This window comes from Taurulus bubalis (genome assembly GCF_910589615.1).
Source record: "Taurulus bubalis genome assembly, chromosome: 20".
NCBI lineage: Eukaryota > Metazoa > Chordata > Actinopteri > Perciformes > Cottidae > Taurulus > Taurulus bubalis.
In genome coordinates, this window is record NC_136608.1 from 12,981,679 (window position 1) to 12,993,581 (window position 11,903).

The following is an 11,903-nucleotide window of genomic DNA, read 5'->3' on the forward strand; positions in this document are numbered from 1 at the left end:
CCTGCAGCGGCCACACTCGATGGACACGGAAACATTTGTGGAAGAAACAACTTCTTTGTTTGGTGTTGTGTGTACATGTACATGATATAGGAAAGCCTTTATTGTAAGAGATACCCTCACCACAATATACCAAATGAGTCCCAGCTGGCAGTTATTCACAGTTTAAACACAAACTATAAGTAAGCACTTTAGAATTAGACAGCTTTAGTAGCTCAGCGCTCATCACTTATCCAGAAACCTGCTTCTAGCCTCTAATGTATGGACCATAAAACCATGGCCAAGATCCAGGATTCAGATGAAATAACTCAGGATTGCGTAGTCAAGTCTCTTTGCTGTACACATTATGTGAGGAAGCGCTGTTGTATCAGGAGCGCTGCCATTCATCCATGAAATGGGACAGATTACATCAGTCTGGGATAAGGCGGTAAAAGGGCCCGGATATGAGGTACGGCGAGTCTCCCAAAACCCAATAATGCCGAACTCTCATCTGCTGGCCAGAAAGATAAGGGCCGTCTGGATAACAGTGATGTGGCGCCACAGGTGCGTTTTATTTTCATTTTATCTTACATAATCCCATTTGGCTGTTGTATTGTGTTTGTTCAGGCACAGTTGCCAATATGAGAGGATACATGATATGTACTGAACATCATTGCCATGATTGTTGGAGCAGTATTCAGTTAACACAGTTTTCTAAACCCCTCCCTGGTTTGCGAAATTATGAATCCAACTATGGCTAAGGCATGGTCCGCCCTGCTTTGCCTCTGATTGGCTGGTACTCTATGCCTTCGTTTGTTGGACTGAACTTGGTTAAGTAAGTAAAAAGTAAGTTAAATGTATTTATATTGCACCTTTTACAGACAGGTCACAAAGTGCTTGACAGGTGTAGAAAAATGAAATAGCTCAACATGAACAATCCTATTGTCTTTTTGACAAGATCCAGTACAGTGCTAACTTCCTTTTTTTTTTGCATATCCAATTATTTTTTTAATTTAGGTATGTTCCTTCCCGAAACTATTAGCCGCACATTGTAAGCGTCCAACATGCATATGTGTATATAGTCAGGACTTCTTTTCTAGGGTTGTCATTTTGATATGAGTCAGTCAGAGGCTCTATATTCATTTTTATTTTTATGTCTGTCTGAAATCTTCATAAAATACTAAACATTTTAAATGGTAAATCTTCCTCAACTATCATTTAACTGCAAATGTGACGTCCAAGACCAGAACTCTTGTGACCAATATTCCTATTTTGAAAATGGTTCTTTAAACGTGTCTTTGTTTCTCAAGCAGAAATCCTCCAGATCCCTTTTATAGACCCTCGTTGCTCTTTACCATTTCTCAGCTTTGAAGCTTGACTTTCTTTAGACCTTTGTAAATTTGATGAGACAGAGGTCTGCCTACGCAAGATTACTTTGAATTAAGCAGAGGAAGAAGCAAGGAGTTGCTATTAGCAATGAAAAGCCAACCGTGGCTGAGCAGACAAAGGAAACCTGCAGAAACTTCACTCACTGGCAGTAATGACAAGTGATTTGTACGAGTTCATTCAGTGCAGAAACACTACAGAATAATACTGAGAATTGTACGATTGTAACTTGAGTCTGCAAGGTTCACAAAGTTAAGGCTTTTTGGTAAAAAATGAGTACAGATCAAATAAATGCCTGAAGGGCTGATATGCTGTTTGAAACATACTAGTTGAGGCTGGAGAAAAGTAGATACTGTTGGACAATCAAAAGTATCAAAGTGATTTTCAATATTTCCACATCGTAGATTATATATTATGCCAACATCTGCATCCCCACCGTCCTGGAAGAATGGCCACCACACAATAATTTATACAAATAATAGTTATATTATAAAGAATACAGATAAATGGCAAAACAATGACAAACACATAGTAAAATACATTTAATAAAGTTTCTCCAATGATTGATTTTAGGAAGTTATCGTTATCAGTTATTCTTCTTTTGTAGAGATTATTATATTACACCAGAAATAGTTGCCTTACTTTGAAAAAAAAGTATTAACCGAGCCCTGAGTGGTGTATCTGAACTTTTCCAACTTCGAGTGAACCATTACCTCCTCAAGCCAGCGGCTATTTATAGGGAGGGAGATAGACTTCCAATTGTATGGAACGATATAAAAGCCAAAAGCAAGAGCGTTGGTCGGGAGAGAGAGAGAGATTCAGATCTCTATTCAAAACCTGCTTGACTTGGTTTTGGGTCTATGAAAGTATCACACATATACAAGAGAGTTTCAAAGACCTTTGCCCAAAATTGGCTCTTTTTTTGGAAAGGCCCAAAATGAATGACTGGGTCCTGGTTGCACCGTTGAGAGGTTGGGTGAAACTCTGGATGGAGTTGGGCAAGCTTACTCCTGGACAGATGCAGTCTATGAAATATTTTGAATTAGATCAAACAACATCTGACACATATGGAGGTTGTGCAGATGATTACAACGAACGATTCTCTCTCCAAAGTCCTCCTCCCTTTTTAATTTGAGAGGCTCCTAGGAAGGCAAGACCGCCTTCAGTACAACATCGTAAATCTGAGATATAGAGCTTTGTAGCTGAGTGCAAACCAACATACTATTGGATGTGTTTTGAGAACACACATGCAACCGTCACACACTGTTTTACTCCTCCCAGCACTCCATCTCTTCTCAGCAGGAGAGTAATAATGGACACCCACTCTGTTAGGAACCGGTTACCTTTTCCCTCGTGTCTCTGTCATCTATTTAGTCTCCCTGCTTCTCTCCCTCTTACTCTGTTTGTTTTTCTCTATACGTGCATGTCAGCTGCGCTGGACGAATCAGTCTCCAATCAGGTCCTTATCCCGCTAAATTGGATCAAAGATTAAGGGAGCTAAGCTTGTTCAGTATTTGCAGTTGCTAGAAATCCCACAATCTTGCAGCTAAATACATAGATTTACTCAAGTGCAGCTCCCACATCACAAAAACATTGAACGTGATAAAGTCTTCGTGCATATGAGATCCAGAGCAAGCAGTCTTTCAACAACTAATTATAAGCTCTGATTTCAAAGTCTCCCTCCTTAATCCTTCTGATGCACAGCTCCGAGGTTCAGCAGTGAGAGATAATAATGTTAGCCTCCGGCGAGAGGCTACCTCATTAGCATCTCTGAGATTGTTGTTGTTTGTGTTTGTCTTTCTCAAGCAGCGTGCCGTCCAAAGTGATAAATGACACAAAGTGGTTTTCAACAATTTCCCCCCTATCGCTTGTATAGTCGTCATGATGGTGGACCGAGATCAGAGACCATTAAGCGTCATTATGCGGTCTTCGCATGTGGAGCCAGAATTTTCCGTCAATCTGGTCGACATTTTTCACACTGCAAAGCACGGCCTGTGTTTGATGTGTTTATGTATTTTGGTCGGATTAATTCATTTATAATGATAAAAAAGTCTGTTTTTGTCGTTTTGAAGAGTTCCCTCACATTTCTGTTATAATAAATGTTGCTAAAAGCCATCGTGTCAATCTACCACACGCCCAAAACATGAAGTATACACATATCCGTAGTGGAACAATAATCATATCATTACCGATACATAGTTTCTTCCTGCTAAAATAAGTGAAAATAACTATTTGGGAGCAGCATTTATTCTCAGAAGGCAATATAAATACTGTGCTAGAGAAGGGAAGTGTACTATTGTTCATTTCAATAGTACACCGAATAGACCAGGTCGGTCATAAAGCAGGTTACTCAAGAAATAAGACTTCAAATGTGCCTTTTCATGCATCAGTAGTCTTTTTTATGCATAAGTGCACAATTTTAAACACAATTTTAAGCCAGATAACTTGTATACATGGCCAAGAAATCGTCCATCTTTCTCTGATAATGGCTCAATTATAGAAACTTGTTTTTTTGTAGACATTAAGTCAGCAGATTACTGCATAATGTCGACTGTAACCTCGTTTCCCGTAGGACACGAGAAGGTAAAGTCTGCATTCACATGGAATCTGGCAGACGGCAAACTGGATATCATTTTAGAGGAAGAGAGCAAGACAGTGAAATTAGGCGAGGCTGGCAGAGAATACCAATAACGAAGTTACAAGTTAACTTTTACTTTGGACGGCCGGGAAAAAGTTATTTAAGTTTGCAATGGAATATTAGGAGAAGACTGCATTTGGTACTTTTTTTCCGGCCCTCATCAATGATGTCCATTCCCTCTCTGTAACGTGTAAATGAGTTTAACACTGTTCATTTCCCACTTTCCAAATTAATAAGGCCCAACCAACTGCAGCCGTAGATTGTATTTAGTGAGGAGAAAATGTGAGCGAATGAGAAGATTGCATATTCTTTGAGCTGCAGTTATTATTGAATCCTCATTCTTCATATTCTGGATCCTTTTTGTAAGCCTCAGAATATTACAGTGGAAGTTATTACATTCTTCGGCTGCCCATACTTTGGACTGATTAGGATCTCATTGTGCAAATTGAACAGCCTCACTTTGTCCCTTACGATGGCCCAATTAAATCCCAAAAGACATGGTATTGCTTTCACAATTTTGAAAAGGCGATTGCAGCCGGTCCCGCTTCTCCATTTTCCCTCCGAGGCCAAACAAAGACACTAACTCTCCTCTTCTCCAATTTATTTTTGATGACAATTTGTAGAATGTAAATAAATCGGGAGGAGTATTGTCAAGTCATAAACGAAAGCGATGGGCGGTTTGCTGATTTTCAGACTCACACTGATTGCCAGAGAGCGGATGAGGGTGGATGAAGCAGACCACTTGGTTTCCACTTGAGTTTGAGCATTCGGACCGACGCAAATGAGGCTCTTGAGTTGCGAAGGTTAATTGAATGACGTAAACAAACAGGACTGTCACTGCCATGCTTTATTTAGAACCATTTATAACCTTGTTTGGGAGGTATCAGTCGATCAAAGATGCCGGTACTGAAGGTTTGAAGATTGTTTTTTTTCCGTTTGAAGCTGCTATAATCAATATTTTTTTATTACCAGAGTTTTTACTGACAGCTTCCAGGCGTGTGTGTGTGTAACTCTGTGAATGTGACGTTCCTGAAAGAGAGAGCTTTGTTTTCAGTGAAACTCCACCATGAATAATATAAAAGTGAAACACATGAATATTTTTATTTTAACAGTGTTGCTCGTCATGATGAGCTCACGGAGAATAATCACCCCTCAGCTCTACGGGGATTTTATTTTGTGTTTTCGTGCATTTTTCAGCTCATTGTATGTTTTCACGGCCTGCGGCAGGCAGCAGAAACCTCTGATAAATACACTACTAGACTCTCCCAGCACCAAATGGCAGTGATGCAAAGTTAACGACTAGCTGGGGAACATAGTTGAGCATTTGGCGGAAAAGCGCCAGAGATTTCCCTCAGGGGTCGGTGGAGACCAAAAACAGAGCTGAAAGGAGAGTATTGGAGTATATTTTTTAAAGAAGAGAAAAATAGAGGATAAAGAAAGAGGTCGTTGGTAGCCGAGTGGTTACAGCGCATGCCATATAACCGCAACATATGCCACACTGTCTGTCAAGTAAACAAAAATAATTATCCAGAGTGTAAAATCATATTCTTTACTTTGTCACTGCAGATCCATATGCGAAGCTCCACCTGGTGCAAAACGGCAAGAGGCTGAAGAAGAAGAAGACGACAATCAAGAAGAACACCCTCAACCCTTACTACAACGAGTCCTTTAGCTTCGAAGTCCCGTTTGAACAAATCCAGGTACATTCTCATCCATTCACAGAGCAGTTTTTATGTAACATTCATTCTCATAACTCTGAGATCTCTGAAAGGTAATGGGCTTTACTGCAGAGACCAATTGTGCCGTAAGAACCAACAAACATTTGGTTGCATCGAAATAATTGATAAGTGGAAGCTCATTTTCCAAATAATCAGTTTAGAGGCCTTTCATCATAACAGAATAATCAAAGGCACCTCATTTTAAAATCCGCCTTGGTTTCGCAATTTGACAAGCCAATTGCTCGGTGGATGTTATTCGATGCACTTGTTATTGCCTGTTATAGCATATACCTCAGTGCTATTTCTTGCATGTCTTACAATCATTAGTATGCTTTAAGTAACCTCATGTAGAAGAAGTAAAGCGTTTATCTTTTTCCAGAACATTGCAAAGGAATGGATAATGAATGCACACACTTTGCCAGAAAGGAAAAGCAACAAACTGCATTATCTCTTCATGCAAGACAGTAATTGAGTCAAATTGATTAAGCCTGTCACAGCTCACAAATCGCGGGTTTGGGTCTATGAGCCTCAATTTTAATTTAAACTGTGTTGATCCCAATCAAACTCATCCAATTCAAGCCCTTATTTACTAGTGCTGATACCAGTATTACGGCTACATGTACATGTATTATCTCATCATTCAGAGTCAGGTTAAATAATGATGAGTGCCATTGATTAAATCATGAACTTGTCATTGATTAGGTGGATTGACTGCTCTTCTGAAGGCCAGGCGAACATTACCTGAGTTTAAAACATACTCGATTGACCTAATTGGACTGTGACCATCAATCAGTCAAAATCAGTCCAACTCCTTCAAGAGTTTGTAGTAAATGTTACTCTGATTGACTATCAGCTCTGTAGGCCTCTGGCTACGCTGCCTCGGGTTTTAAATAAAGACACTTAGAACTGTGGTGACCTTTAATTGCAGACATACTCCCACAATATCGCCTCTAATGTTATCTAATGTTGGAGGGAAAACAAATACAGTCCAATTAGATTTTTACCATCCTGTATAACCAATTACAGCTTCTAGAAAGCTGCAAATTAACCACTTTTATCTGCAGAGGCGGCTGTGGGATTTGAGTTGAACCTGACCTCAGGACTGTTTGTGCAATTAATTACGAATAATCGAAACAAATTAAAACTTTTGAGTTGTTAATAGATGACTTAGCTGTAAAACTTAAAATGTACTAAAAAAATATAAATGTACATAGCAGTTCTATACCCAAAGCCAATTCACAGTGTTTAGATTATGTATAAAATAGATGAAATTAAAAGTACAGTATCAGAATTAAATACAGAACTGGAGTCAAGACTTGTTTAGCATAGCTTAGCATAAAGACTAGAAGCAGGTGGAAGCAACTAGCCTGGCTCTGTCCAAAGTGGGAAAAATGCCAAATTTCACAGTTCAAGACATTGTGTCTCATTTGTTTCATTCGTATACAAACATACATGTGAAAACAACAACTTAAGGCTTCAGGGGAAGATGTGGTTCTTGGTGAACAACGTCAGAGTGCAGAGTATTGTCTTCACAGTTACCAGCCTTTGTATTATCACTGAGAGAGACACTAGCCATATTGATAAACCCTTGTTCATGAGATTGTTATCAATTAAATAAGCTTATTTTTTTTTTTAAATATCAAGGTGTTGGTGGTCATTGCTATTCCATAATGTGATTATTATTGGTAAATCCCTCATAGCAAGAAGAATAGAACCAGCAAAGCAATACTGATGGTCAGTGATGACTAACAAAATAGTGTGCTGATTTTGAATATAAGAAAGCCGTGATTCAATTAGCAAATTGAAGGTGAGCTGGCCCTTTAAAGACCAACTAACCCCAACCAGCCATCTGGGAACCATGTTCAGTATTTCATTACATGGTGTATTAGACATGCTCTTTTACAGCGGCGGCTCTGAGCTCATGCAGTATCCCCGTCTCAGTGTGCCAGTGGATCGAAACTTAATCAGGGCTCTTTGTTCACTAATTCATATTCTCTGCCAGAGATTAATGCCCAGGTTACTCCTCTTTGTAGTGTCCCTTTGAATGAACACATGCCGGGGCTGAGTCTTAGACCTCTGAGTAATCAAACATTCTGCTGTGTTTGGCTCTGGAAATAACCGAGGCCTGCTCAGTTACTGTTAATCAACATTAATGTCTGGAGGAGCACATCTTTGCATTAGTGGATTAACCAGCAGTGCTTCATATCGTTATTTTTCTGTGCTACCGTAACATGGCAAACCTGCTTTGTTTATCAGGACTTTTGAATAATCTGTTCTAACCACTCAGAATCTAGTAGATTTTCCTCTGGAAAATTCTCAGCTGTACAAACCTTGATGCTTTTCACATTTTCTGTCTGTTTGGAATAAATAGAACACTCTCTTTAGCATTTGCAGTTCAACACACACAGGAACTTAACATAACTTAACTGTCTTGATTTTATTTCCCATGGTTTTTTAATGCCCTGATGCAGCACAGCTCACGTCTGTCGACACAAATCTAATACAAATAATAATAAACCAACAATAAACCACTTTTCTAAACAAACTTTACAAAGGGCTTTTAACCGTATGAAGAGAAATAAGAGACAGCTATATTAAACAGATACAACACATAATCAAAACAATAAACATTTATGTCGTAAAAATTCTGACACTAACTTAACAAAGTGGAGTTTCTTTGTTTGACAAAAGCTAACAGTCAGCATTAACCGCCCATATGCCGACGACACCTTGACTTACATTCACGTTCTCTATTTCTCTCCTGCTTTTCTCTTTCTACAGAAAGTGCAAGTTGTTATAACTGTTCTGGACTATGACAAGATTGGCAAGAACGATGCCATTGGCAAGGTCTTTGTGGGCCTCAACAGCTCGGGGACGGAGCTCCGCCACTGGTCCGACATGCTGGCCAACCCCAGAAGACCCATCGCCCAGTGGCACGTGCTGAAGCCCGAGGAAGAGGTGGACTCTCAGCTCTCCACCAAGAAATAGGCAGGGCCCTTTCAGCACCTGCCTTGTAGTACTCTTTAGCCAGTATGTGTAAATACCTCAGTGATATATGGGTCCATCCATGTTAACCCCTCTTTACCCCGCCTCTCAGTCTCACCCAGCTTTACCGCTCCTAATATCACAAACAATCCTAATTGTTCAAACTTCCTGCAATCTGCCACCCTCTGCTTTTTTCCTTATCATATTCTCTTCTTTTCTTGCTTTCTCTCTTTTTTTTGTTCCTCTCTGATTCAGCAGTTTTTGTTTTCATCTCTGTGCCCTTCACCGCCCCAACCAAATGCCCCCTTCTTTTAAGCAATATGATCTGTATAGATAGCGCATGACTGAAAGAATTTATTGTGCCACAGTTGTATATATAAGTATGCAGACAAAAATGATTTCTAGTTTATGTGTTTGTATGTTGTTACCCATTTCCTAATCTGTGTATATCTTGATGTTTTTAATAAGATGTTCTATTTTAAATGATGTAAATGGAGATATAGAGGAAAGCCAATATTATATATCCCAGGATTTAAAAATTCTACCTTATTACCTTATTGCATTCCAGAAAAAAAGGAGAATTCCAACCTGCAAGACACTAGTGGAAATATAATTACATTATAAAGGACAATGTCTGGCTTTAAGTTAAGCAAAGTATCATCGCAGAAAAGACAGATGAATATATACACTAAAAACTCCAAAACAGAAGGCCATTAACTACTATGGTTCTGAGGGGGAAATGATGCTGCTGGAAATTATACAAGCACATGATTTCTTACAACTTTTTTGTACTTATTTCTCAATCAGAGGACCTATATGTTTAGCTTGATGCACAGTTACCAGAAACAATAACCAGTTAGCATTTATTTTATCCATATTTGGCAGAATAAGTGAAATAGGTCCTCGTTTTAAAGGCCATTGTTCACTTAAACTGGCTAGTTTTCTTTTTCAAAAAAAGAAAATATTGCTTTCAAACAATGACTCATTTCTTAACCTTTAAAAAAACCAACCCCATGTTGAAAAAAGCACCAAGCTGTAGCCATTGTGTCCTTAAGCTCGTTTAACAATATTTTGTTAACTGTTTACTTTGAACAGCCTTGTCGTTGTTGGAAGTATAGCGCATTTAGGCCGGGGTCCGATCTTTAAGAGGAAGTAAAGACGGAAATAAAGAGTCGGGACTCTGGTTTTAAGAGGACTATTTTTTAGAGCAATTCAACGTCTTGACTATTTTTCGTAAACTGCATGATTTTTTTTACAATCTTTACTAAAGGCCGGGACGAGGGGGAGATCTACTGACACCAGGGGCGTCTCTTCTGATACAATCCCCTTGCCTTCAATCAGAGGAGAGGAAAGAAAAAAACAGAGTAATGTCTAAACGTTGGGTCAATGTATATCATTATATTGACGGAGGCGAAGCGAGTTCTAAACACTGCCATTTTCAGAGGTGACTTATGTAAAGATCCTCTCTTCATGCACACTCCCACGTGCTAGTGGTTGTAGCTTTGGTTTATTGGGAACAATGTCTTTGGCTGCAATGGTGCCCTGAATCGCAGTCTTTGCTTTGCGTTGCCTTCTCACAGTGACAATAGAGCTAGCCATGTTTTACTGCCAATTTTAACTTTCATGTGGCTGCTGTTTTGCACTGGATGTCTTTGAACTAGCTTGTTGACGTCTTTAAAAAAAACAATTGTTGGGATAATTGTCGAGCTGGCTTTATTTCAGGACACCTGCAGGGGGAGCCAGAAATCCACCTGTTCGATCGGCTTTACGAAAAAAAAGAAAGAAAAGAAAGCAATGATGACAAATCACATTTTAGCCAACAGCAGTTGCGTCAGTTTTGTTTTCTTGTTGGTACAGGACTACACCAAGAGATTGCGAAATAACCGTAAAGTTAATGGTCTGCGTAGGCTCCATCATGTCCTTTACTACGGGTCCAATTAGCAAAGGAATAAGTCTGAATCCGTGAAAACCATGAAGTCTCTTATCTTGGAGGAACCTCTTGCATATACTCGATGCTAGCTTCAGGAGGACTTTCTAAATGTTTTCAATGTTATTGTGTAGTTGATAGCACTATTATAAAAAAAGCTACTTGTCATTCCATAGGAGTCTCTGAGGACTGCTTTGTGTATCACTGTGACTGCCGTGTGTGCTTAGAGATGTAGACTTATCAGTAGGTAGCGAAACCAGTCTGTTCTGTAGTGATGTTGTAGCGTTTACTGCCATTTTTCCCTTCTACACGCAGAGAAAGAGAGCGAGAGAGATGCGGGAAAAAAAGGCAGAAAGACATTTTATCTGAGCGAGTGGGTCGTTTCACACAGCATTTTGTTGAGCACTGTGCAATACTTGTATGTTCATCCCATAGTGTTAACGTGGGTGGTGTTGCCCGAGGGAAAAAAAAAAAAAGATTCTAACCCTTGTGGATGATTCCAGTCCAGAGAGATGTTTCTCCTTTCCAGTGAAATGGTTAGGACACAGCACACGTAGATTCAGCTTACAGGTTGGAGCTTTGACACCTTTCGACCTCGGTTTAGGGTTCCCGCCCTTTTTTGGCAGGTTTTTTTTTCTTCTTGCACACAGTTCCAGCATCAGAAGTTTCAGGGAGTATTAGTTAAATACCAAACAAGACTCTACATTTAAATATCCCCTTAAAATGCTGTGTATATATTTACATATTTGTGTCAAGAAATGTATATCTAGAATAAATATAAAGTGATTATTCAGCTGCAAATATCATTTTATCCATCTATCGTCCAGATACTATATCTCGTCATCATGATTTAATTTTCATTATGGACTTATTTTTTTCATTTGTTAACTGCCCTATTGATTCAAAACCCCCTTTTATATTTGAGATGAAAACTCTGAATGTACAGTATGGACTGTGTTGGTGTAGATTACTTTCACCATGAGATTAGATGTACTTTGCACTTTTTGTTGGAAACAAAATGTCCCTTTTTTGATATTTTTTCAACTAGGAATTTATTTCATAACCCTTTGGGGTAAAATCACCCCTGACTGATTGCATTCCAAAATCACTGAACATACTTTAATACAGCTGCACTCCCAGCCCCTCTTTTAAAAAAAAAAAAAAGCCTTGGCAATTTGATATTCATTATCCGATCAAAGCTGAAATAAAATTACAGAAATACAACGGAAATAAATATGTATGGGGAATTCAGTGACAGGCAGCATTGCGGAAC

General features: G+C 39.1%; 1 protein-coding gene across 1 annotated transcript in view; it reads left to right on the top strand.

Annotated features, from left to right (window-relative positions):
- syt1a (synaptotagmin Ia) overlaps nucleotides 1–8,706 on the top strand; it is a gene marked incomplete at both ends in the record, with an annotated part of 39,193 nt that extends 30,487 nt beyond the window's left edge. The window contains 2 exons of the mRNA XM_079235754.1: nucleotides 5,567–5,700; nucleotides 8,500–8,706. Of these exons, the coding sequence (XP_079091880.1) occupies nucleotides 5,567–5,700; nucleotides 8,500–8,706 (341 nt within the window). The remainder of the gene's footprint in view (nucleotides 1–5,566; nucleotides 5,701–8,499) is intronic.
- Between the last annotated feature and the right edge of the window lie 3,197 nt (nucleotides 8,707–11,903).